At 43.4% G+C, this 25,832-nt stretch overlaps 1 protein-coding gene across 1 annotated transcript in view; it reads right to left on the bottom strand.

Moving 5' to 3' along the window:
- The window catches only part of PLS1 (plastin 1), a 48,775-nt gene extending 38,344 nt beyond the window's left edge, over positions 1-10,431 (bottom strand). Inside the window, exons 1-3 of the mRNA XM_016214113.2 lie at positions 10,333-10,431; positions 5,461-5,624; positions 2,326-2,455 (exon numbers count right to left, since the gene is read on the bottom strand). Of these exons, the coding sequence (XP_016069599.1) occupies positions 2,326-2,455; positions 5,461-5,624; positions 10,333-10,402 (364 nt within the window). The 5' untranslated portion in view covers positions 10,403-10,431. The remainder of the gene's footprint in view (positions 1-2,325; positions 2,456-5,460; positions 5,625-10,332) is intronic.
- Between the last annotated feature and the right edge of the window lie 15,401 nt (positions 10,432-25,832).

Raw genomic sequence — 25,832 nt, 5'->3', positions numbered from 1 at the left:
ATCATAATGTGCCTTCTAACCTCCTTGCCTCACCATACATCCTCAGGACTTCAAGTCTAGGGATTTAAAGATCACTAAGATGCTGTAGCGTAATGATAAGATAAAACATAGAGAAGGAAATGCAACATGAGGAAAAGAAACACACCACAGGAGAGAGAAGCAATGCTTTGAAGAATTTAAAAAAAGAAATAATTTCTTCTGGTTGGGGTGAATCAAGAAAAGGCTTTATGGAGAAGGTGCTATTTCAAAGACAGGTTTTCAATGTGTGAAGATGGCAGGGAAAGGGAGGGTGTTCCAGATGCAGAACCAGAAACGAGACACCATTTCACAGCCACCACGATGTTTTTAATGGAGAAAAGGGACAAGTGTGGAGAAAAGTGGAGAAGCTGGAACTTCTATACACTGCTCATGGGAATGGAAAATGGTGCAGACACTTTGGAAAACAGTTTGACAGGTTTATTTAATGCTAAGCAAGAGTTACCATATGACCTGGCAATTCTACCCCTGGGTATATACCTAAGAGAATTCAAGCGCATGTCCACAGAAAAATGGAAACACAAATGTTCACGCAGCATCACCATAACAGCCAGAAAGTGGAAACCACCCGAGTGCCTGTCCTCTGGTGGATGGACGAACAGCACTCTCCACAGAACAGGGCATCATTCAGCAACAAAACCCAAGGAAGCACAACAAAGGATGTTCGCAAATATCGTGCCAAAGAAGAAGCCTGTCAGGTAAAAGGCACTACTGTATGATTCTGTTGATATGAAATGTCCAGAACAGGCAGATCTATAGAGACAGGAGGTAGATCAGTGGCTGCCAGAGGCTGGGGGCGGGCAGTGGGCGTGACTGCTAAAGAGCATGGGATTTCTCTTCGGGGTAATGGAAGGGTTCTGGATTAGGCAGTGACGATGACTGTACAACTCTGTGAATATACTAAAATCTACTGAACTGTATACTTCAAAAGGGCAAATTTCATGCTATCTCGATTATATCTCAATAAAGCTGTTCTTTATTTTATTTTTAAAGCCATTAAATGTTCTATATCTCGTTCTAGATAGTAGTTACATGGGTGTATTCATATGTAAAAAAATATCAAACCATATACTTAGGAATAGTGCACTTTATGTACTTTACTATGTGTATTTTATACCTTAATAAACAACCAAAAAAAAGGCAGAGTGACAGACATCAGGAACGTGGTTACCTCCAGGGAGGAATAGTTACTGTTCGAGACAGGAGGGGACTACTCAGGAGTCAGAGGTGCTATATCTTGATCTGGGTGGCAGCTACATAGTTGCTACAGGATATGTAGATACACATGTAAAAATTCATGGGGCTGTACACTCAGGATCACAGCACTTTTCTAAATGTATATATTACCTCAATAAAAAGGGGTTTTTTTTAAAAAGGAAGAAGCCTTTTCATTAAAATGGACAGGCAGAAAGTGAGTCAAAAAGCACATACCTTTTCAAAAGTGGAGGTAGCAGCGATAGGCCACTGCCTTCCCCACTAAGCACCCTAGCGGGAAAAGAGGAGGAAACAACGCAACGGGTGGGAGAACGGCGAGCGCGTTACCTGAGGAAAGTCCAGTTAGAAAGGAAGAGAGTCAAGAGGACACTTAACAGTTAGGTCGCAAAGGCAGGAGACGAAAGAAGTTACAGTGAGTTTCTGTTAAAAATCTTAAAATCATGGTTCTAATTATGTTCTGGTAATACGAACAAAGGGAACTTGGCCAAAGGCTCTCAGACACCTCCACCCTGAGAGGTGAGCTAACCTGGGGCAAGGCATCTCATCTTGAGTGACTGTGACTCTGGATTTGTCACTAGGCAACAACCCAGTGACCCTATCAGCTCCAGCAATCAGGCTCTGTGCTCTCCAGTCCCGCATGCTCCACAGGAGGTGCACCAGGAATCTCAGCTCCCGGACACAGAGGGGAAAGTCCTTGCAACCAACCTCTCCACACAGCCCTAGGGCCAGCCCAAGGGAAACTCACGTCAGGGTGAAAAAGCCGTTCAAAGGTTATGATTAAACAGTCAATGCTGAAAATAAGTAACACTTTTTGTTGCTGCTAATCTCTTTGCTGTGCACTGCACCTGACACATAGTAGGAACTCATTGATTTCTATGACTTTAGGATTTTTCATTCTGATATCTCTGAAATTAAGAAGCATTTCAAATTTGATGGCATGTTATAATTTAGTCTGATTTTCCCTCAACAGTGCACAAAACAATGGTGTGAATTACAATAAATGGCATCTGAGATCTGATGAATATGAGACTTTCTGGATGAATCAATGACCATCGGATGTGGAGTGGAGGTTACCTGAATAGGAGTGCTGTGTGCCTTCACTGGAGATGGACGAGGTTCCTCCAATGGCAGTAATCCCTTCCCTCTTGTTAATTATTTTTCGGAATGTTTGGCTGATGTCTTTGCTTTTTAACTCTTGCATTAGCTGGAATGGGATAAAAGTAAAACTGAGCCTTGATCAGATAATCATAAAAACCTCGTGACATGAAGGAAAATGATTTAGACTTCTTTATTTATTTGGAATAACATCAAAATAAATACTAACCAGGTATTCTTGCACCTATTGCTTGTGTTCACAGATAATTCACATGTCATTTTACCAACAACACAAAATGGACAAATGTTTGCATCCCAACCACTAGAAAAAAATTTATTATAATTAATGCTGACCAGCTATTTCAAGCCAGAACTCACCCATGTGGCCGGCTACTTTTCAGTCCTTGAATATTAAATGAAAGCATCTGAATAAACTTAAATGTCATATCTTTATTTTGTCATATCTTATATTTATATTACCATATTGAAATTAAACATATTGCACATATTTTAATATTTTTAAATATTTTATTTATTTTTAAAAATATTTTTTGAGTGTGATATGTTGTATAACATGTATCTTACATGCAATGGTACTAAACAAGTTTTACATACATATTGTATTTCACTACACTTTCCCTTAGAAGAACATTCTTTACATGCCCTAGTGAGATTTTTTTTTTACCGCTGGTTACTATTTTTTGTAAAACATGGTCTTTTAAAACTTCTGCTGTAATAAAAGACGGATGGAAAAAATTAGATGTAGCCCAGCCCGCGTGGCTCAGCGGTTGCGCGTGGACCTGGGATCAAGGAGATCGCGGTTCGATTCCCGGTCAGGGCACAGGCCCGGCTGTGGCGCGACCCCCAGCAGGGGGCGCGCAGGAGGCGGCCGATCAGTGGCTCTCATCATTGATGTTTCCATCTCTCCCTCTCCCTCCCTCTGAGATCAATAAAGATATACTGAAAAAGAAAAAGGAAGCATCAGATGCATCGCTCGCGCTGGAGATACTGACTGGGGCTGAGAAAGCGGCGGCCTAGAGCAGCGGAGGGACGGGCGGCGCGGGCGGGTCGGCTCCTGCGCTGACACTCTTCTTCTAGACTTGCCATGATCTTTGCGCTCAAACTAAAGCATAACTAACTCCATGACAGGGTTTATGTTTCTTTTTTTTAATCCTCACCTGAGGACATGCTTAGAGAGGGGCAGAGAGACCCTCCATCGAATGCCTTCCACATGCGCCCGACGGGGACAAACCCGGAGACCCGGCGCACCCTGGCCGGGATGGAAACGGCCTTTTCGTGCCCAGGGCACCACTAAACCAACCGGGCGCACGGGCCGGGCCCGTGGCAGAGCTGAAAGGCCTTAATGAAGGTGTTTCCCTGTCCGCACATCTCAGTGTCCACGAGCCGGCGTCGGTCAGCCCGCTCCTGTGGGAAGCGGCAGCGGCTGAGAGAAACACTCGGACCCTCTCTCCTGGGCTTGCCGGGGTCAGCCCGCTGGGTCCAGCCGGCTCTCCAGGCAGCAGCCGGCTGAGATCTAGCATGCAAATCTGCCCGCGCCCCGCGCTCGGCTCCTCCATCACCGGCTTACCGCTGCTCCTAGGCTAGGAGGGGCGCCGGACCGACCGGACCACCCGCCGCGAGCCGGACTCCGCCCCCCCGAGCCAGACTCCGCCCCCGAGCCAGACTCCGCCCCCGAGCAGGACTCCGCCCCCGAGCCAGACTCCGCCCCCGAGCCAGACTCCGCCCCCCGAGCCGGACTCCACCCCCGAGCCGGACTCCGCCCCCGAGCCGGACTCCGCCCCTCGCTCGGTTCCTCCGTCACCAGCTTACCGCTGCTCCTAGGCTAGGAGGGGCGCCCTGCCCACGGACCGCCCCCCGAGCCGGACTCCGCCCCCCCAGCCAGACTCCGCCCCGATCCAGACTCCGCCCCGATCCGGACTCCGCCCCTCACTAGACCCCGCCCCTCGCCGCCCCGCCCCGAGCTCGGCCCCGCGCAGCCCCCGCCGGCGCCGCCGTTCCTCCCCCTCCAGCCCTTCTCCGGTTCCCCGCCCTCCCTCAGACCTCGCTCAGTCCTACGGCCTCGGGCGCCTCCCGGGCCCCGGTCCTCCCGCCTCCCCACCGCCCTCAGTTCTCCTGCAGTCACGTCTCAGGGGCCTGCCCCGTGGTCACAGCCGGTCAGTTCTCGTCTCCCCGCCAAGCCCAGCCGGGCCAATGTGTGCTTAACGGATGAAGAATGCAGAACCCGACAGCTTACATTCGTAAATGTTTATTTACTTGTATTCACGGTTCTGTTTTTCCTACGAAAATGGTCACGGTGGTGCCCATGGGAAGGCGGAGCAGCCCGCTCGCTGCCAGCTGCCAGCTGCCCCGGGCACCCCCCCCCGCCCCCGTCACCTTTCATGCCCGGAGGTTTGAGATACACAGTCTTCAATATTTGGTTCTAAAACCTATTTTTCTTTTATTGGTTGAGTCCTACATTATTTTTCATATTGTCTAGCTCCCTGGGCCGTGAGGCAGTTTAACAAGGACACAGCGCTATCAGAGCGGCATCCAGGTTTACCTGGCGGCCCTCGCTGAAATGGAAGGTGCGGCTGGTTACGCGGAAATCACCAGTTTCTAGAAGGCACCGCAGCTATTTCAGCTCAAAAAAGGTTCCACTCCTTACGGCCAACTACTAGCATATTAAATGTTCTGCATACAGAGCCCGTCAGCGAGCAACACGCTTTCACCAGGCGTGAACCGTCACGGCTCTGCAAGCGGACTTCACCCCAACCACCTGCCAGGCATTTTCTCTTTTGTTTTATTACTTATTCGCGCACGTTGTCGTCATCATCAATTTTTTTGAGAAACACCAATGATGAGAGTCACTCTCGGCCGCCCCCTGCGCGGCCCCCACGGGACGGAGCCCGCAGCCCGGGCTGCGCCCTGACCGGGAACGAGCCGCGGTCTCCGGGTGGCGGTCGATGCTCACCCCGAGGCCCGCGCGGGCGTCGTCATCAGTTTAAAGCAGCGCTTTCTCTGGTCTCTGCAGCCATATTTAACCAAAGAGACAATGACAGTATTAAAAGTCTCAAGGCAATACGATCAGCAGCCAGGAGAGGATTAATTACTTACAGACACAAATTCTTCAAAACTGATTTTGCCGTCTTTGTTGTTGTCAGCAACTGCTAGAATTTTCTCCACGATCTCGCGCACTTTGTAGCCAGGCAGAGGGAGGCTTGCTTCCTTAAACAGGTCCTGGAGCTCGTAGTCGCTGACATACCCGCTGTTGTCGATGTCTGAGAGACACATTGAGAGCTGTCAGTGCCAGCTTCCCGGCCGCGGGGCGCTCAGAGGGCTGCTGCGCGGATTCCCAGGCGGGCAGGCCTTTCCGTGTGTTTCACAAGAGGCAGTGCTCTTCTCCTGCACCCGAACTGTACGAGGCATTCTATACACTTTATAAAAAACTCCTATTTAAGTGGATCTTTCCCCCTGGGTTTAGGACTACCGTGCGCATTTTAAGGGCATAGTACAAACACTGCCCCAACAGATGAAAACTCAGGTTTAGCACATGACTAAGCTTCAAAGAACTGACTAAGTATTGGGAAGTCTCAGATACCTAGAAGAAATACAGCATCAATGGTCAGGAAGGAACACCCGCCAGCATTTAACTTCTTCACGGAATTTACAGAAGGGGTCCGTGGGACCCACACTTCACATAAACGATGTATGTGTAAAATACACATACAGCATTTCTGGCCTACATGTCACTTAGTGGAGTTCTGTTTCAGGTGTTAATAATTCACTACTTCTTCATAATGTATTGATGATACCACTACGTGGGCTGAATCACGTTGGATGCTACTTTGAGTTTAAGTGTTCAAGAAATAACTTCACACCTACTTAGACTTTTGGAAGTAGGTTCCCTGGCATTTTCATGTCATCACTGAGATGCCCTCCCCTAGGTTTTCCCTAGAGACTGCATGTCACTTGTTGACACACAACAAAAGTGACACAAAACACTTCTGCCCAGAGTTGGCAACAAAACTCGAGTGTTTGGTTGGTTGCCTGGATCTACCTTGTGTGGGCTCTCATGGCTCATTTGGTAGCAGTGGCTTTGGTTCATATATTTCTTTTTCCTCTTAGTAAAAGATCTTCCCTCATTATACCTGAATTAATGATAAAGACGGAAACTTTTAAAGTCTCATGCACAAGTTTTAGAATTAATGCTGTTCAGAGCAATGAAAAATTTCTAAACTAGTATCTACCAATAACCAAAATATTGCTGTATCTCAGAAGTCAATTAGCAAGCTAAATTACTGCTTGATACTGCAATAATTAATACTGCTTTCTCTGAATTCAGACCAAAATTCATTATTTAGTATATCCTCGGCTCAGAATTGTTTCCTACAATTCTGAAATGGAAAAACAGATGAGGCTGGCTTACATCTATACCAGCACTGTGGTGGGGAGTATTTGAAAATAAACAAGAGCCCTGGCCAGGTGGCTCAGTTGGCTGGAGCACTGTCCCATCCACCAAAAGGTTGCAGGGCATATATTTAGGTTGTGGGTTCAGTCCCCAGTCAGGGCATGTGCAGGAGGCAACTGACTGATGTTTCTCTCTGTGTCTGTCTCTCTGTCTCTCTCTGTCTCTCTCTCTTTCAAAATCAATAAACATATCCTCCGGTGAGGGTTAAAATAAATAAATAAAATATTGAAAAATATAAACAAGATTCAGGAAAAGTTATTTGCCCACTAACCATCATGCTAAACTAACAAGAAGAGTTAAAAGTTAGGGATCTAAAGACAGAAAGATGTGTGTGCTTAAATCCCAGCTCCATCCCTATGACCTCTGTGGTTTGGGTGTGTTGTGACAAGAAAAATAGATACCTTTTTATAAGCATATATTCTGTGCCAAGATTTGTTAAGACCTTGACTTACCTTATTTCATGAAATCCTTACAACCCTGAGTTAGTTATACTAATCTAATTTTAAAAATGAGGAAATCAAGGCTTAGATTAAATAACCATGAAGATCACATTTTCAGAAAAAACAAGACTTCCCTACAACTCAATAACAACAAAAAACAACTGACCTTATTTTAAAATGGGCAAAGATACAGAGATATAAAGTACAGCACACGGAATATAGCCAAGAATATTGTAAGAACTATGTATGGTGTCAGGTGGTGCTGGAAATATTGAGGGGAACACTTTGTAAAGTACATGACTGTCTAATCCTATGCTGTACATCTGAAACTAACACAAAATAATAATGAATATAAACTGTAATTAAAAATAAATTTTAAAAAATTAAAATTTTAAAAAATGGGCAAAAGACTTAAACAGACATTACTCTCAAGAAGATACACAAACAGCCAATAAGCACATGAAAAGATGCTCAACATCACTAATTATTATGGAAATGCAAATCAAAACCACAATGAGATACCCCTTCACACTCATGAGGATGGCTATTAAAAACAGAACAGAAAAGAACGGTGTTGGCAGGGATTTGAAGAAATTGGAAGCCTAGTTCATTGCTGGTGGGAATATAAAATAGTGCAGCCACCATGGAAAACAGTATAGTGATTCCTCACAAAATTCAACAAAAGCCCATCCAGGGTGGCTCAGCGGTGGAGCATCGACCTAGGATCCCGGAGATCAGGGTTCGATTCCCGGTCAGGGCACATGCCCAGGTTGAGGGCTCCATCCCCAGTTGGGGGCGTGCAGGAGGCAGCCGATCAGTGACTCTCTCATCATTGATGTTTCTCTCTCTCTCTCCCTCCCTCCCTCCCTCTTTCTCTCTCTCCCTCCCTCCCTGCTACCCTCCCTCCCTCCCTCTTTCTCTCTCTCTCTCCCTCCCTCCCTCCTTCCCTCTTTCTCTCTCTCTCTAAAAGAAAAAATTAAGGAAATTCTGACACATGCTATGACATAGATCAACCTTGAAGACATTATGCTAAGTGAAATAAGCCAGTCACAAAAAAAATATTCTATGACTGCACTTGTATTAGGTACTTAGAGTGGCCAAGTTCATACAGACAGACGGTAGAACGGCAGTAGTCCTAGCGGGGCTGGGGCGATGAGAGTCAGTGCTTAATGGGTTTAGTGACAGTGTGGGAAGATTTGCTCTAGAGATCAATGGTGGTGATGACTGCATAATGTGAATGTCCTTACCACCACCGGGTGGCAAATTCTCAGATTATTTTACCACAATTAAAAAAATAAGACAGAAGTATTTTAATCCCCCACTTCTCCCTAGAGACCCCAAAACATCCCATCTAGTTCAGTTGGACGGCCTCTGAGAAAAGTTTGTTGGTACAACAAATAAACAGAGGGATTACTGAGTTTACAAGTAGCAATTTACCTTGTAAATAAAGTAAGCAAGTATATATTCTGCTACTGTTAGCACTTCTCTCACACAAAGCAAGTTATGTTGCTGTCAGAATTGTTCCATCAATGAATTATTTATTTTAAATATCACTAAGTACTACAGGATTATATGTCCACGAGTCATAAAGATTAAAGTGGGCATGCTAAACAAAGAAAATAGATTATGAATTCATTTATTTTACTAAGACCTAAGCAGCATTTTTCTTCAAGCTACTAAACTGCACCTATAAAATCACAGAAATGCCAAACTAAAGCGATACATTTTTATTACTTCCTCTATTTCAATGCTCAAAATGAGCAGAATATTCCAACAATTGCCTACTTTCTGTCTTGAAAAAGACTCTGGGCACTGCATACAAAACCCTATAATATTTATTTTTAACAATGATGTTTTAGAAATCATACCATACTCATACAATGCCCTAATGACAACTACATGGTGCCCCAAACAAAGACAAGGCCAAGGTTAAGGCATGCCCTGTGGGCCTCGTCCAGCCACCTTGCAGACTGGATTCTGAAAGTTTGAGTTACCCTGGAGATGGCTATCCGGGGCGCAGAGGAGGGGCCCAGAGAGCTGTCGAGCTCGCTTTATTTCAGAGCAATGATTCGTAAGTCATAAGCTTCCTGAGAGCTTGACTTTTTTTTTAAGAGCTTTTTTTTTTAACCTTACATCATTTTTTTTGCATTGGGCTCCAAAACTCGTCCTGCACTGCATTTCATCTACATTAGTTTTCGTCATTATTCAGCAGGTTTGGGAGAAGTCTAAGCACAAAACTGTGCTTACTCTGTCTGCCCTGGTCTACCGTCCGGCTGCTCCCGCCTGCACTGGAGAAGGGGCTGCTGAGGAAGGGCAAAGGCTGGTGGCGTCAGCATCCCGAAGTCTACGGCTGCTCAGCTTTCAGTGGGCTCACCTTCCACTTGCATGCAGACTAGAGCAAAGTGTGGTATTTATAGTCTCCTGGTTTGTCACAGGTTGCTAAGAGCAAAATGCAGAAAATCACAACCCAACAGAGTATGAGGGGATTTGGGGGGGAGGGGGGGGAATAACATAAAAATTATTATTAAAATGATAATCTTATAAAGACAAAACATTGAATGGCTTTAAAAAGTGAAAGAAGAAAAATAGGACATAATGACCTTTAAAAACAACACTAAAATTTTTTTAAATTATGCACGAGGGAACTGGAAAATAAGCCATATGGCTTTTAAAAAGAATATTAAGATTTTAGAATATTCTACATGAAGTGAAAAAGTATTATTGTTAATGACAAACACAAAGAGGCCAGAGTTCAGTTTGAAGACAAGGAAGTGTTTCTATATTTTGTCTCTGTAATGAGGATATCATGTTAAGCATATTCAATTACACTGTCATTCATTAACCTGGATTATTCTCTGCAAAGAAATGATCAAAGAATTGAAAGTACAATTGTCCCAGAAACTCAAGCCTAGTAGCAGTTTATCTTTCAGAAAGAATCCAGTGAAACCTAGATAGAAAAAAAAAGGAATAAATCTCAGGGTACATGGGTGGTGGTCAAAGCAATAAAGGCATTGCTCTGTTCCTGGAAGTCTGATACCCACAGAAGAGCGGCACCCGTGTAGTTTCTCTCAAGCGTACCTATCTTATTGAAGGCTTCCTGCAGCTCCTCCAGCTCCTCCCGAGAAATCGTGGTGGTGCTGTTTTCCATCTCTGGACAGGAAAGACTACCTTCAGTTCTTTATACCTAAAAAAAGCAATGTTATAAAACGAGCCTTTTAGAAACATTTATCTAAGCAAAACAGAGTCCGCAGGCAATAAAATATCTAGAAGGAATCACCTGAGAGGTCTGGCTGACTAGGAAGAAACAGAAATAGATCCCCGGGAAAGGAACTCCTGTTTTTCATGCCCTGTGCTATTTCTTCATAACCCGTATAACTTTCATTTACATTTTACTCTGATATTTCAGTAAAATATGCACTTCAGGTTTGAGAGAAGTGTAGCACTTGCTAACATAAAGGAAGAGATCAGAAAGCAAAATTTAACACATGAACCATGTCCACAAATAGAATCCAGTAGAAGAGTCTGAGCGTCTGAAATGTAGCTTGTGGCTTTCAGGCTCAGCCTCACAATACTGGGCCACTGCCTCCAACTCTCCCTTCCCCTGGGTGAGGTCCTTCCCGGATATGGGGGGTCCCTTCTTACTCTGAGCAAGTGATACAAACTAAAAGAAAAAAATTCTGTAAAATTGAGCTGTAAGAAAAGCAAACAGGTAGAAGTCATTGTAGAAAGTAATTGATAACATATGCCCCAATCAGAAAATTAGCCTCGGTGGTATAGCAGTGAGCACAGCTGCCTTCCGAAACATAACATTAAAATTACCCATAATCTCACTATACAGAAATATCAACTTGTATCATTTAATTATCTATAGCTATCTGTTCTATTTTTCAAGTACATGTATACCTTTTTAAGGGGTGAAAAATGTGAGTATACATTATAATTTTTTTGCCCGAATACATTGTATGTTTCCATGATCTTTATCAATACATTATTTAATGGTCACATATTACTACCTCACAACTTATTTGGTAAATCTCTTGTTTCAGGGTAATTCATAGCTTGCAATATTTCATTATAAACAATGCTGTAATGAAGATGCTTGGAGGTCAAAAACTGCACATATCCATGTTTATTTCTGTAAGCTACATACCTCACAGTGGAATGACATTCTTAAGGCTTCGTACATGTAGCAGGGAGACTTTTTTAAAGTGACTTAGTGGTTTGGCTATTAAACGGGCAGCTAAAGACGAATAGGAATCATACTGACTTCCTCTAGGCACACCTACTGCGTGAGAGTCAATGCCCATTCCTCCGTGCACACCTACTGCGTGAGAGTCAATGCCCATTCCTCCGTGCACACCTACTGCGTGAGAGTCAATGCCCATTCCTCCATGCACACCTACTGCGTCAGAGTCAATGCCCATTCCTCCATGCACACCTACTGCGTCAGAGTCAATGCCCATTCCTCCATGCACACCTACTGCGTCAGAGTCAATGCCCATTCTTCCATGCACACCTACTGCGTGAGAGTCAATGCCCATTCCTCCATGCACACCTACTGCGTCAGAGTCAATGCCCATTCCTCCATGCACACCTACTGCGTCAGAGTCAATGCCCATTCCTCCATGCACACCTACTGCGTCAGAGTCAATGCCCATTCCTCCATGCACACCTACTGCGTCAGAGTCAATGCCCATTCTTCTATGCACACCTACTGCGTGAGAGTCAATGCCCATTCCTCCATGCACACCTACTGCGTCAGAGTCAATGCCCATTCCTCCATGCACACCTACTGCGTGAGAGTCAATGCCCATTCCTCCATGCACACCTACTGCGTCAGAGTCAATGCCCATTCCTCCATGCACACCTACTGCGTGAGAGTCAATGCCCATTCCTTCATGCACACCTACTGCGTCAGAGTCAATGCCCATTCCTCCATGCACACCTACTGCGTCAGAGTCAATGCCCATTCCTCCATGCACACCTACTGCGTCAGAGTCAATGCCCATTCTTCTATGCACACCTACTGCGTCAGAGTCAATGCCCATTCCTCTATGCACACCTACTGCGTCAGAGTCAATGCCCATTCCTCCATGCACACCTACTGCGTCAGAGTCAATGCCCATTCCTCCATGCACACCTACTGCGTCAAGAGTCAATGCCCATTCCTCTATGCAGACCTACTACGTCAGAGTCAATGCCCATTCCTCTATGCACACCTACTGCGTCAGAGTCAATGCCCATTCCTCTATGCACACCTACTGCGTCAGAGTTAATGCCCATTCCTCCATGCACACCTACTGCGTCAGAGTCAATGCCCATTCCTCTATGCACACCTACTGCGTCAGAGTTAATGCCCATTCCTCCATGCACACCTACTGCGTCAGAGTCAATGCCCATTCCTCTATGCAGACCTACTGCGTGAGTGTTAATGCCCATTCCTCTATGCACACCTACTGCGTCAGAGGTAATGCCCATTCCTCTATGCAGACCTACTGCGTCAGAGGTAATGCCCATTCCTCTATGCACACCTACTGCGTCAGAGTTAATGCCCATTCCTCCATGCACACCTACTGTGTCAGAGTTAATGCCCATTCCTCCATGCACACCTACCGCGTCAGAGGTAATGCCCATTCCTCCATGCACACCTACCGCGTCAGAGGTAATGCCCATTCCTCCATGCACACCTACCGCGTCAGAGGTAATGCCCATTCCTCCATGCACACCTACTGTGTCAGAGTTAATACGCATTTCAGAAACTAGGTAAAAATGGGTGTTTTGTAAGGTAACAAGAACTAAAGCTAAATTACTTTTTTTATACACTTATATTTGTATAATTGGTTCAACATCATCCCTAAACATTTGTAACTTTTCAGGGAAATAACTTCTAAAATAATTTATGCATTAAAAAATTTCACTCATCGTTTAAAAATCCTATGAAGTTGTGCGGCGTTCGCGGGGTATGGCTCATGTGTCATCTGTAAGCTGTACAGCAACTTGTTTAGTGTTCTCGGTGTTCCATCTTTTACAGCTATTCTGATCCTGGTTCTAATTAAATGTGTAATTAAATCTTTTAGTTTTAAAATATATATTCCATTGCCCACTATTTGAGTCTAAACTGGTTTTTGTGTTCTTTCTAAACTTTTTTTTTTTAATCTGAAAAAGTCACATCAGTGGAGTAAGAAAAAGTGGTAAATGGAACTTATCTTACTCCCCAGAAGCAGTTTCTTACACCTTAGCATTAAACATCCACATTTTACTGACGTCTCACTTTTAAAATGTTTTACTATATTTAAGACTATTTACAGGCAAACTTATTTTCTATTGAAAGAGGTTAAGCAGTCCTTTCAGGGTTTACAAACACAACCCCCAGGGGCTGCAAAGGCTAATTCTGCCGGTTGGCTTTGAGCCTCTGTGGTTTTGGTGACGTCATCCTCCATACTTTTCCTACATTCAAAATGGTTTCTATCCCTTGCCTCGAGTTTGAAAAGTAGTAGTCTAATTTTAGAATTCGCACTCCACAGGAAGTCTGCAAATTCAAGGTCCTTGTGTTGACCTTGAACACCTGGGGTTCTACCATTTGTGCAAGCCTATTCAAATTCATGTCATTTGTTAATTACATAAAAAATTTTCCTCTACCATAACCAAGCAAAGCCAGCACATAAGCTTACTGAACAAGCAATTACCCATATTTCTTATCTTTAAATCTTTGTTTTTATAAGAAATTGTTTTGAGTCCTTTGGTATTTAAATGAAACAAACAGAAAAATATACAAAATCTGCATGATATACTCTTGAAAGAATAAAGCAAGGTGCAGAAAAGTAAGCACAGTGGGGCAAAAGGGAGCTGTGTCAGGCACATGTTTATAAACCGTTTTTGGAACAGGAAAAAGCTAACACTGATGGCCTCTCCGGGGGAAATGGGGGATTGGAGACAGAGTAGGAAAGGGGCTTACTTTTCATTATACACCTTCTTAGTCATTAAAAAAAATATATATATATATATATGTTTTTATTGATTTCAGAGAGGGAGAGAGAGCTAGAAACATCAATGATGAGAGTCAGTGATCGGCTGCCTCCTGCACCTCCCCAGTGGGATGGAGCCCACAACCTGGGCATGTGCCCCGAATAGGAATTGAACCATTACCTCCTGGTTCATAGGTCAATATTCAACCACTGAGCCATGCTGGCCAGGCCTCTTATTCATTTTTAAAAAATATAAACCCACTAAAGATAACTGAAAACAACACAGTTAATTGTAGGAAAACACTAAAAAAATTAAATAAGTACTAATGATCTGAAGGTACATGTTATTGAATGCTGATAATGATAAGCTTACATACATATGAGTACCTATATACGTTACAATTTTAAAGAAGAGCACATATATTTCATTACAAAGAAAATATGATTGTGATTAAAATAGTGAAATAATCGGTAACTTTCCACAAAGGCATGAAGAGTGGACAGTAGAGTGGGAAATATGTTGCCTCTTTACAAGTACAGACTCACGCATAAATATGTAATATCAATATTTGTCTGAGTTTTTGCAAAGTTGTGATAATGTTATGATTCTTCAAAACCTAAGTGCAGTATATGGTGTGCCTTACCAGGCATTTTTACATAGCACAATAAACTTACAGCAATGTATACTGTTGGCTAAGAAAACACAGTCGTTTCATTTGGTACATATAAGACTATAAGACTGTTCTAGTTACATGATCCCCCAAATGAATTGCTTACTATGATGTTTTTCAATTAAAAAAAAAAAAGTTTCTGCTACAATAAAATAGCACTGACTTTTAAAAAATTTTATGGAACAGAATGTATTCCATCAAAAAATTTTCAAAACAGTATCTAACATTTTAGAAGCCCAATGACCCTATAACTAGTAACACAACATTAATTTTTCTTACTACACCCACACGTAGATGATTAATGTGCCATGCATTGTCCCAAGTACTTTGTGTCCATTCTCGTGGTGGTGTCCTCATTTTGGTAACTGAGACAGGGACGCTTCACGGATGAGTGACTTTCTCAAGGTCTCAAAGTGAATAACTCTCTCACATAGTAAGTCCCATAGCTAAGCTGTGTGAGAAACTCAGCTCTCTCATTCCTGCCTCCAGGTCAGAATGCTCTGCAGTATCCCAAATATAATCTGATATCGAGACATATAACATATAAATATGCATTTGTATAATAATCATGCAACAGTTCACAAAATATATGAAGCATCTATTATTATATACTTGTGAAATAAGAATTTGCACTTTAAAAGTAATCACTGTAAAATTCTTTACAAAGTTTTAGGTAAAAATTCTAGGTAGATCAACTCATATTTCTCAGTCCTGAAACACTCTAGAAAACACAGAATTCACTTTGCAATTTTAGAAATGAAGAACAAACAGATCACCTAACCAGTACCTAAGCACTTGGCACTAAGGCATACACCCTGGACGCCGGAGGCTGCCAGCTGCCTAAGACAGCTCACGAGAGCACAGCTGTCGAAAGTCCCGAAAGATGCCGCCCGGAGACAGCCGAGGATCGCTGGCCGCAGACCCACCAGCAGGGCAGGTCTTGCTGAGTTCTATCTCCCCATGGATTTTGACACATGCTCTATGTTTCTTCAATAATTTCAACTCTGCTTTCCTCCTCCGCTTTTTTTTTTTTTTAAGCTCATATCATTTTAAAATTTTTTATCAATTAAAGCCTTTGCCCCTTCTCCTAATCCTCAAGTTTACCTTGATACAACCAGATATATATTTGGAAAGTTAAGGAAGTATATTCTAAAAACAAGCTTCTCAGTTCAGATGAAATTGGATCTGACAGTTTGTCCTACCTCAAATCTCACTTCCTTGGGACTTCAAAAGCTCCACCAAAGTTAGCGGACACAGTCCTTTACAGCTGCTGGGATGTAAGCCCTGAGAACAGTTTCAGAGAAAAAGGGGTGTGAACTGCCCTGGGACGGAGACTGGGAGGCCTTTCTAAAGCCCCCGCCTGTGGGAAACCCAGCTGTTTCCTCTGGTGCTTTTGACCTCCTGGCTATCCTGTGTTGCCTCCTACCACTGTGGCCCTCGGGGGGTCACCTGGGAGTCTGAGTTCCTGAGGCAGCCACTGACCCAGGTCAGGCAGCCTTTCCTCCTAGTACACCCTCCAAAAAGTTCTTCTTCCCTTCTTCCCTCTTCTCTAGTAATATACAAAATAATGGCACATGTCACCGAGGGCGTTCCATGGGCCTGCAACTATGCTAATCTCACGCACCTCAGCTCACAGTCTGTTCTACTGCTAAAACAAGCATCCTCCCTGAGAAATGTAAATTAGGGGCCCGTGGAGACCAGGTAACCTGCCCAAGGAAGGCAGACAAAAGAAGAGATTGACAATCAAATGTTTCTAGTGCCCAAGCTCTTAAATTGTACAGTTCAGTTAGCGTCCCTGTTCTCTCAGTGCAAGCATCACAGGTTTTTTGTTTGTTTTTTCTGGATGTATTTTAAGGAATTTTTTATTTGTCAATTACAGTTGACATTCAGTATTATTTTATATTGGTTTCAGGTGTACAGAATAGTGGCGAGACAATCATGTACTTTAAGAGTGTTTTCCTCAATACAGTATTTCTAGTACCCAGCTGGCACCACAGTTATTACAACATTATTGACTATATTTCCTATGTTCTACTTTTCATCCCCATGGCTATTTTGTAACTGCCAATTTGTACTTCTTAATCCCTTTACTTTTTCATCCATCCCCTCCAACCCCCTTCCCCTCTGACAAAGATCAGTCTGTGCTCTATATTTGAGTCTGTTTCTGCTTGTTAGTTTATTTTGTTCTCTAGGTTCCACATATAAGTGAAATCATATGGTGTTTGTCTCTCTCTGTCTGACCCATTTCACTTATCATTATACCCTCTGGGTCCATCCATGTTGTCACAAATGGTAAGATTCCCTTCTTTTTAATGGCTGAGTAATATTCCACCGTGTGAATGCACCACCTCATCTTCATCCATCACCTACTGATGGGCACTTGGGCTGCTTCCATATCTTGGTTATTGTAAATAATGCTGCAATGAACATATATCTTTTCAAATTAGTGTTTTGCTGTTCTCCAGATAAATACCCAAGAGCAGAATCGCTTAGGTCGTAAGGCAGTTCCATTTAAAATTTTTTGAAGAACCCCAAACTGTTTTCCACAGTGGCTGCACCAGTTTACAATCCCACCAGCAGTGCACCAGGGCTCCCTTTCTCCACACCCTCGCCAGCACTTGTACGTTGATTTGTTGATGGTGGCCATGCTCACAGGAGTGAGGAGATAGCTCAATGAGGTTCTGATTTGCATCTCTGATGGTTAGTGACCGTGAGTACCTTTTCACATGTCTCTTGACCATCTGTATCTTCCCTTTGGAGAAGTGCCTATTCAGGTCCTCTGGACATTTTTTAAGTGGACTTTTTTATTTTGGGGTGGGGTTTTTTTAGTGTTCATTTGCACGAGTCCTTTAAAAATTTTAGATATTCACTGCTTATCAGATCTTATTTGGCAAATCTCCCATTCAGTAGGTAGATTTGTATTTTGTTGATTTCCTTTGCTGTGCAAAAACGTTTTAGTTTGATAGTGTGAGACTACTAAACATTTTACTAGTTGTTTACTACTAAACAACTAAGCAACTACTAGTTGTTTTTCTTTTGTTTCCCTTGTCCAAGGAGATATATCAGAAAAAAAATATTACTAACAGCAAAGAATTTACTGCCTATGTTTTCTTCTAGAAATTTTATGGTTTCAGGTCTTACATTTAAGTTTTTAATCCATTTTGAGTTTATTGTATATTGTGTAAGAAAGTGGCCTAGTTTCATTTTTTTGCAAATAGCTGTGCAGTTTTGCTAACACTATTTATTTATTTATTTATTTATTTATATTTTATTAATTAATTAATTTAATTTAATCCTCACCCAAGGATACTTTTTTCCATTGCTTTCCAGAGGGAGTGGAAGAGGGGGAGGGGAGAGAAACATCGATGTGAGAGAGACACATCGACTGCCTCCCACACGTGCCCCACCTGGGTCTGGGGATCCCTCGAGCCTGCAACTGAGGTACATGCCCTTGGCCAGAAATGAACCCGGGACCTTTCAGTTAGCAGGCCAATGCTTTAACCACTGAGCAAACTGGCTAGGGCCCCAACACCATTTAGTGAAGAGACTGTCTTTACCCCATTGTACAGTCTCGCCTCTTTTGTCATAGAGTAATTGGCCATATAGGTGTAGGTTTATTTCTGGGCTCTCTGTTCTGTTCCATAGATCTATGTCTCTGTTTTTATGCCAGTGCCTGGCTGTTTTATTACTATGGCCTTGTAGTACAGTTTGACATTAGAGAGCATAATACCTCCAACTTTGTTCTTCTTTCTCAAGATTGCTGACGCTATTCAAGGTCTTTTGTGGTTCCATATAAATTTTAGAATTATTTGTTCTAGGTCTGTGAAAAATGCCATTGGTACATTGATAGGGATTGCATTGGATCTATAGATTGGTTTGGGTAACACAACATTTTAACAATGTTAATTCTTCTAATGCATGAGCACAGTATATGCTTCCATTTATCTGCATCCTTTCCCATTTCTTTCTATAAATCATTATAATTTTCCAAGTACAAGTCTTTTACCTCCTTCATTAAATTTATTCCTAGGTATTTTTTATACAATCATAAATGAAATTGTTTTCTTAATTTCTCTTTCTGATATTTGTTATTGGTGTATAAAATGTAACTGACTTCTGATTTTAAATTTTGTATTTTGCTACTTTACTGAATTCGTTTATCAGTTCTAATAGTTTTTGGTGCCATCTTCAGGCTTCTGTATATACAGTATCATGGCATCTGCAAATAATGACAGTTTTACTTCTTCCTTTCCAAACTGCATGCCTTTTATTTCTTTTTTTTCTTTTTTTGTCCTATTGCTGTGGCTAGAACTTCTAATACTATATTGAATAACTGCGGTGGAAGTGGGCATCCTTGTCTTGTTCCTGATCATAAGAAACAAATGCTTAGCTTTTCTCCATTGATATGATATTAGCTGGAGGTCTGTCATACGGTCTTTTTTTTAAAAAAAAACCATTTTATTTATTTATTTTTTAAATTTATCTTTATTGTTGAAAGTATTACACGTGTCCCATTTCCCCCCCCAATTGAACCCCTCCACCTCCCCCCCCCGTCCCCAAGCCTTCACCCCATGATTCACTGTGTCCATGGGTTATGCATATATGCATATAACGTTCTTGGTTAATCTCTTCCCACCCTCCACCCCCCTTCCCTCTTTCCTCTGAAATATGATCGTCTGTTGCCTGCGTCAGTGTCTCTGGATCTATTTAGTTCATCAGATTCTTTTGTTCATTAGCTTCTTCTTAAAGAAGACCCTTCAACATTTCCTGTAGTGCTGGTCTGGTGGTGATGAACTCCTTTAGCTTTTCCTTGTCTGAGAAGCTCTTTATCTGACCTTCAATTCTAAATGATAGCTTTGCTGGGTAGAGCAATCTTGGTTGTAGTTCCATGTTTTTCATCACTTTGAATATTTCTTGCCACTCCCTTCTGGCCTGCAAGGTTTCTGTTGAGAAATCAGCTGACAGTTGGATGGGTGCTCCCTTGTAGGTACCTAACTGCTTTTCTCTTGCTGCTTTTAAGCTTCTCTCTTTGTCTTTAACCTTTGGCATTTTAATTATGATGTGTCTTGCTGTGGGCCTCTTTGGGTTCCTCTTGTTTGGGACCCTCTGTGCTTCCTGGACTTGTAAGTAGATTTCTTTCCCCAGGTAGAAGTTTTCTGTAATTATTTTTTCAAATAGGTTTTCAATTTCTTGGTCTCTTTCTTCCCCTTCTGGCACCCCAATAATATGAATGTTGGGCCTCTTGAAGTTTTCCCAGAGGCTCCTTAGGCTATCTTCATATTTCTGGATTCTTTTTTCTTTTTGCTCTTCTGGTTGGGTGTTTCTGTTTCCTCATGTTCCAAATTGCTGATTTGATTCTCAGTGTCCTCTACTCTACTGTTGATTCCCTGTAAATTATTCTTCATTTCCATTTGTGTAGCCTTCATTTCAAATTGGTACTTTATTAGGTCATCGATTTTCTCCGTTATTTTCGTAATACTCTCACTAATATGGTTGAGCATCCTTATAAAGAAAATTCTGAACTCTGTATCTGTTAGCTTGCCTGGATTTATTTCATTTAGTTCCTCTTCTAGAGATTTCTTCTGTTTTTTCCTGTGTGACATGTTTCTTTGCCTCCGCATTTTGGCTGCTTCCAGGTCTTTGTTTCTATGTATTAGGTAGATCTGCTATGCCTCCTGGAATTTGTAAAGTGGTTTTGTGTGGTAGGTGTCCTGCAGGGCCCAGTGGCTCAGCCTCCCCAGTCACCTGAGCTGGGCCTTCTAGGTGCTCCCTAGGTGTGGGCTGCGTGCACTGTCCTGTTGTAGTTGAGCCTTGGTTGCTGCTGGTGTCACTGGGAGGAATTGACCCCTAGTCCAGCTGGCTGTGAGGACCAGCTGCAACTATAGCAAAGAGCTGCTGTGCTGGAGACACCCCTATGGAGCAGGATTTACTTCAGTGGAGCTTTGGTGTTCACCAAGTGCACCCCTTGAGTGTGTCACTCATGGATGTGGTAGGGTTGTAACCCAGCGTGGCTGAGTCTGACCACCCGGTGCACTGTCTCTGGGGCCTCCCGGGAGGTGCAAAGTCAGCCTGTGCCAGTGCCTTGCCCAGGGCCACCCAGCATGAGCTGCACAGCAAACCATAGTTGGCTGCTACTTGTGCTGGGCTTGGAGGTGTCCAGGAGAGGCCAAGCTCTGAGCGAATGCAGCTGCCCTAGTGTGAGGCCTGGGGCCACTTATTAAGCCGTGTGGGGCAGCTGCTGCTTGTTTGAGAGATTTTAGGAAAGTCCTAAGCATGAAGCTCGAGAGGCCACTTGCACAGAAAAGCCCCTGGAACTGGCCTGGATGAGCTGCAGGTGGGGAGGGGCGGGGCCTCCGGGAATCACGGGGCGGGGCCAAGGTGTGAGTCAGGGGCTGGGGATTCAAATATGGCGCCTGCCTGCCGGCTGTGTTCGAGGAGGACCGGCCGAAGGAGCATTGGCCTCTGCCAGCCCTTCTGCCTGGGAGGAAGCTGCCCCTCCAGCTCTCGCACCGATTTCAGGCAGGTTAGTTCCTCCCCAAGTATCCCAGGTCCTTTCAAGCTGCTGCCCGGTGCTGGGCTCAGAGGGAGCGCGCCCAAGGGAGTCTGTGCCGGGCCCTTTAAGAGGAAAGCCTGGGGCTCCCACAGCCTCCACGGCCCTCAGCCACAGTCCCCGCTAGTTCTCACAGCCCGGAGTTCTGGGGACATCTCTTCTCGCCCCTGAAGCCCTGGGCTGGGGCCCTGCTGTGGGGCTGGGACCCCTCACTCCTCCAGGAAACCCCCTGCACCGAGATTCCTTCCCGGGTTTAACCTGCACCAGGTGTGGGCCCGCGGCGAGTCTCCGATTCAGCCCCGACCCGCCCGCATCTCCGCCCTTCCACCCGGTCTTGGTGCTGCTTCAGCTCCCTGGTTGTGGGGCTTCTGTACAGCCAGATCTCAGGAGGCTCTGAGTGACAGTGGTTCTGTATTTTAGTCATAATTTTGAAGTGGTTGCGGGAGGCGGCGGGTGCGGCTGTTACCTACACCGCCAGCTTGTTTCCTCTGTCATATGGTCTTTATTTTGTCATACGATCCCTCTATGCCCACCTTGCTGAGCTTTTATTATACAGGGATGATGGGTTTTGTCAAAGATTTTTTCTGCATCTATTGATATGATCATATGATTTCTATCCTTCATTTTGCTTATGTTGTATATCACATTAATTGATATAATGATACTGAACCAACCTTGAATCCCAGGAATAAATCCCACTTGATCATGGTGTGTTATCTTTTTAATATATTGCTGAATTCACTTTGCTAGTATTTTGTTGAGGATTTTTGCATCTATGTTCATCAGGGATATTGGCCTGTAATTTTCTTCTTCTGTCTGATTTTGCAATCAGGGTAACGCTGGCCTCATAAAGTGAGCTTGGGGACTTCCCTCCTGTTCATCTTTTGTAATAGTTTAAGGATAGGTGTTAATTCTTCTTTCAATGTTTGGTTAAAATTCACCTGTAAAGCCGTCTGCTCCAGGACTTTTGTATGTTGGGAGTTTTTTGATTACTGCTTCAATGGCGTTAGTAGTCATCATGCTCTTTAGATATTCTGTTTCTTCTTGATTCATTCTTGGAAGTTGTATGTTTCTAGGAATATCTCCATTTTTCTTCCATATTGTCCAATTTTTAGCAAATAATGGTTTGTAGTATTATAATCCTTGGTATTTCTGTGGTGTCTCTTGTCACTTCTCCTCTTTGATATCTGATTTCATATATTCGGATCCTCTCTTTTTTTCTTGATTAGTCTGGTTAAAGATTTATCAACCTTGTTTATTCCATTCAAAGAATCTGCTATTAGTTTCATTGCTCTTTTGTATTTTGTTTTTAAAACTCAAGTTCATTTATTTCCACTCTGATCTTTATTAATTCCTTCCTTCTGCTCACTCTTGGATTTCTTTGTTGCTCTTTTTCTAGTTCCTTTAGTTGTAAGATTATATTGTTTATGATTTTTCTTGTTTCTTGAGGTAGGCCTCTATTGCTATCAATTTCCTCTTAGGACTGCTTTCTGTGTGTCCTATTTTGGGTTGCTGTGTTTTCAATTTCATTTCTCTCAAAGTATCTTTTGATTTCTCCCAGACCTCAATATTAACCCATTTACTCATTTTTTTAGTAGCATGTTATTTACCCTCCATGTGTTTGTGTTTTTTGCAGTTTCCTTCAGTTTTTAGTTTCATATCATTGTGGTCAGAGAAGATGCTTGATATGATTTCAGTCTTCTTAAATTTATTGAGACTTGTTTTATGGCCTACCATATGGTCTATCCCAGGTAATATTCCATGTAAGCTTGAAAAGAATGTATATTCTGCTGCTTTGGGGTGAAATGCTCTCAAAATATCAATTAAATCCATCTGGTCTAATGTGGCATTTAAGGCTGACGTTTCCTTGTTGATTTTCTGTCTGGAAGGTCTATCCGCTGATGTCAGTGGGCTGTTAAATTCCCCTACTATGACTGTATTGCTGTCGATCTCTCCCTTTATGTCAATCAAGATTTGCTTTATATATTTAGGTGCTTTTATGTTGGGTGCATAAAGTTTACAAGGGTTATATCCTCTTGTTGGATTGATCCCTTTATCATTATGTAGTGTCCTTTGTTTCTTACTATAGCCTTTGTTTTAAAGTTTATTTTGTCTGGTATAAATAATGCCACCCCAGCTTTTTCTTTTCGTTTTCATTTGCATGAAATTTATCTTCTATCCCTTTTTTTTCACTCTGTGTGTCTTTCAGTCTGAAGAGGGTCTCTTGTAGACAGTATAAGAATAGACCTTGTTATACGACCCATTCAACCGCCCCTGTCTTTTGATTGGAGGATTTAATCCATCTGCATTTAAAGTGGTTACTGATGGGTACATAGTTATTGTCATTTTATTATTCATATTTTTTTCTACTTCTTTTTTAAAAAGTGCCTTTAACGTTTCTTATAACACTGGCTTGGTGGAGATGAACTTCTTTAGCTTTTGTCTGGAAAGCTCTTTATTTCTCCTTTAATTTTAAATGACAGTCTTGCAGGGTGAAGTGGTCTTGGTTGTAGGTTCTTGCTTTTCATCCCTTTGAATATTTCTGGCCACTCCCTTCTGGCCTGCAAAGTTTCTGTTCAGAGATCAGCTGATAGTTGTGTGGGTGCTCCCTTGTAGGTAACTAATTGCTTTTCTCTTGCTGCTTTTAAGGTTCTCTGTCTTTAATTTTTGGCATTTTAATTATGATGTATCTTGCTGTGGGCCTCTTTGGGTTCCTCTTGTTTGGGACTCTCTGTGCTTCCTGGACTTGTAAGTCTATTTCCTTCACTAGGTTAGGGAAGTTTTCTGTCATTATTTCTTCATATAGGTTTTTAATTCCTTGCTATCTCTTCTCCTTCTGGTACATATTCCTACGATGCAAATGTTAGGCTGCTTGATGTTGTCCCAGAGACCCCTTAAAGTATCCTCATTTTTTGAAATACTTTTTTCTATTTGCTGTTCTGATGAGATGTCTTCTACCTTGTCTTTCAAATATCTTATTCAATCCAATCTGTTGTTGATTCCTCCTAGTGTGTTTTTCATTTCAGGAATTGTAGTCTTCATTTCTGACTGGTTCTTTTTTATGGTTTCTGCTTCCTTTTTTACGCTTACTATTTCTTTGTTGAAGTTCTAAGTTCCTGGATCATCGCTGTAACCAGTGTTCTGGACTCCGCATCTGATAGGCGGCTCGTCTCCATTCTGTTTAGTTCTTTTTCTGGAGTTTTCTCCCGTTCTCTCATACGGGACATGTTTCTTTGTCTCCTCACTTTGTCTACCTTCCTGTGTGTGCTTCTATTTATTAGGTAGAGCTGCTATGGCTACCAGCCTTGGCAGGGTGGCCTTATGTAATAGGTTAGCTGTGTGGCCCAGTGGCACAAGTCTCCCTGATCACCTGAGCTGGGTGCTCAAGGGTTGTCCCTTGTGTGGGTTGTGTATGTCCTCCTATTGTAGTTGAGCCTTGACTGCTCTGTTGTGGTCCGAAGCTGGCAACCAGGTGTGTTGTTTCTGGGGCCTCTTGACAAGGGCTCCTGTGCAGACCAAGATTAGCTGCTGCCTATTACTTGCCAGGGACTAACTGGTAGGAGCTACAAAGTGATCCACAGTTAATAGCTTCCTGCACTGTACTTGAAGATGTGTGGGAGAGGCCACACTGTGAACCAAAGCCAGATGCCACCAGTGCCAGGTCCAGGGAAGCTCAGCAAAGGCACAAGATACCCCAGGGCCTGCCACCACTGTCTACTGCCTGAGGCTCAGGTGCTGAAAGAGCCTTGGGCAGTACATGAGCTGGGTGAGGTGGAGTCTCAGGGAGTCACCAGGATGGGGTGAGTAGTGTTCACCAGGTAAACGCAAATTCAGTACAGCACCAGTGCTGAGCCTAGGGCCACTCAGCAAAAGGCACAGGGCACACAGACACCAGCAGCCACCTTACTGGGGCCTTCAGACCTTTGAGACTTTTTAAGAAAGGCTGTAGCACAGGCCGAGGCCATCTGCCGCTGAAAGATGGCACCAGTCTCTCCAGCACTTGCCCTGAAGCAACACAACTCAGCTTTTCCCTGTAGGTCCTCTGGTGCCCCCAGAGGGGCTGTCCCTTTGCTGGAGCCCAGGGTGAGTGCCTATGAGTGAGTGATTCTGTGCACAGCCCTTTAGAGGACATCTGGGTTTCTAGTAGCCCTCTGGTCTCACTGGGACAGATGGAAACCCAGCTAGTTTTCACAGCCAGCTGTCGTGGGGTTTCCTCTTCCTGGCACTGGTTATCCAGACTGGGAACCTAGTGTGGGGCAGAGATGCCTTGCTCCTCAGGGGGGACCTCTGCAGCCAAGATATCCCTCCCAATTCTCAGCTGCCACATGTGAGTGTATGGCTTGGCTGTTCCACGTCTCTGCCCCTCTTACCAGTCTGGACACAGCTTCTTCT

The sequence above is a fragment of the Miniopterus natalensis genome, chromosome 6 (genome assembly GCF_054644295.1).
Source record: "Miniopterus natalensis isolate mMinNat1 chromosome 6, mMinNat1.hap1, whole genome shotgun sequence".
NCBI classification, from domain to species: Eukaryota; Metazoa; Chordata; class Mammalia; order Chiroptera; family Miniopteridae; genus Miniopterus; species Miniopterus natalensis.
Note: the sequence above shows the minus strand (reverse complement) of the source record. Positions and strands in the feature narration are given on the sequence as shown.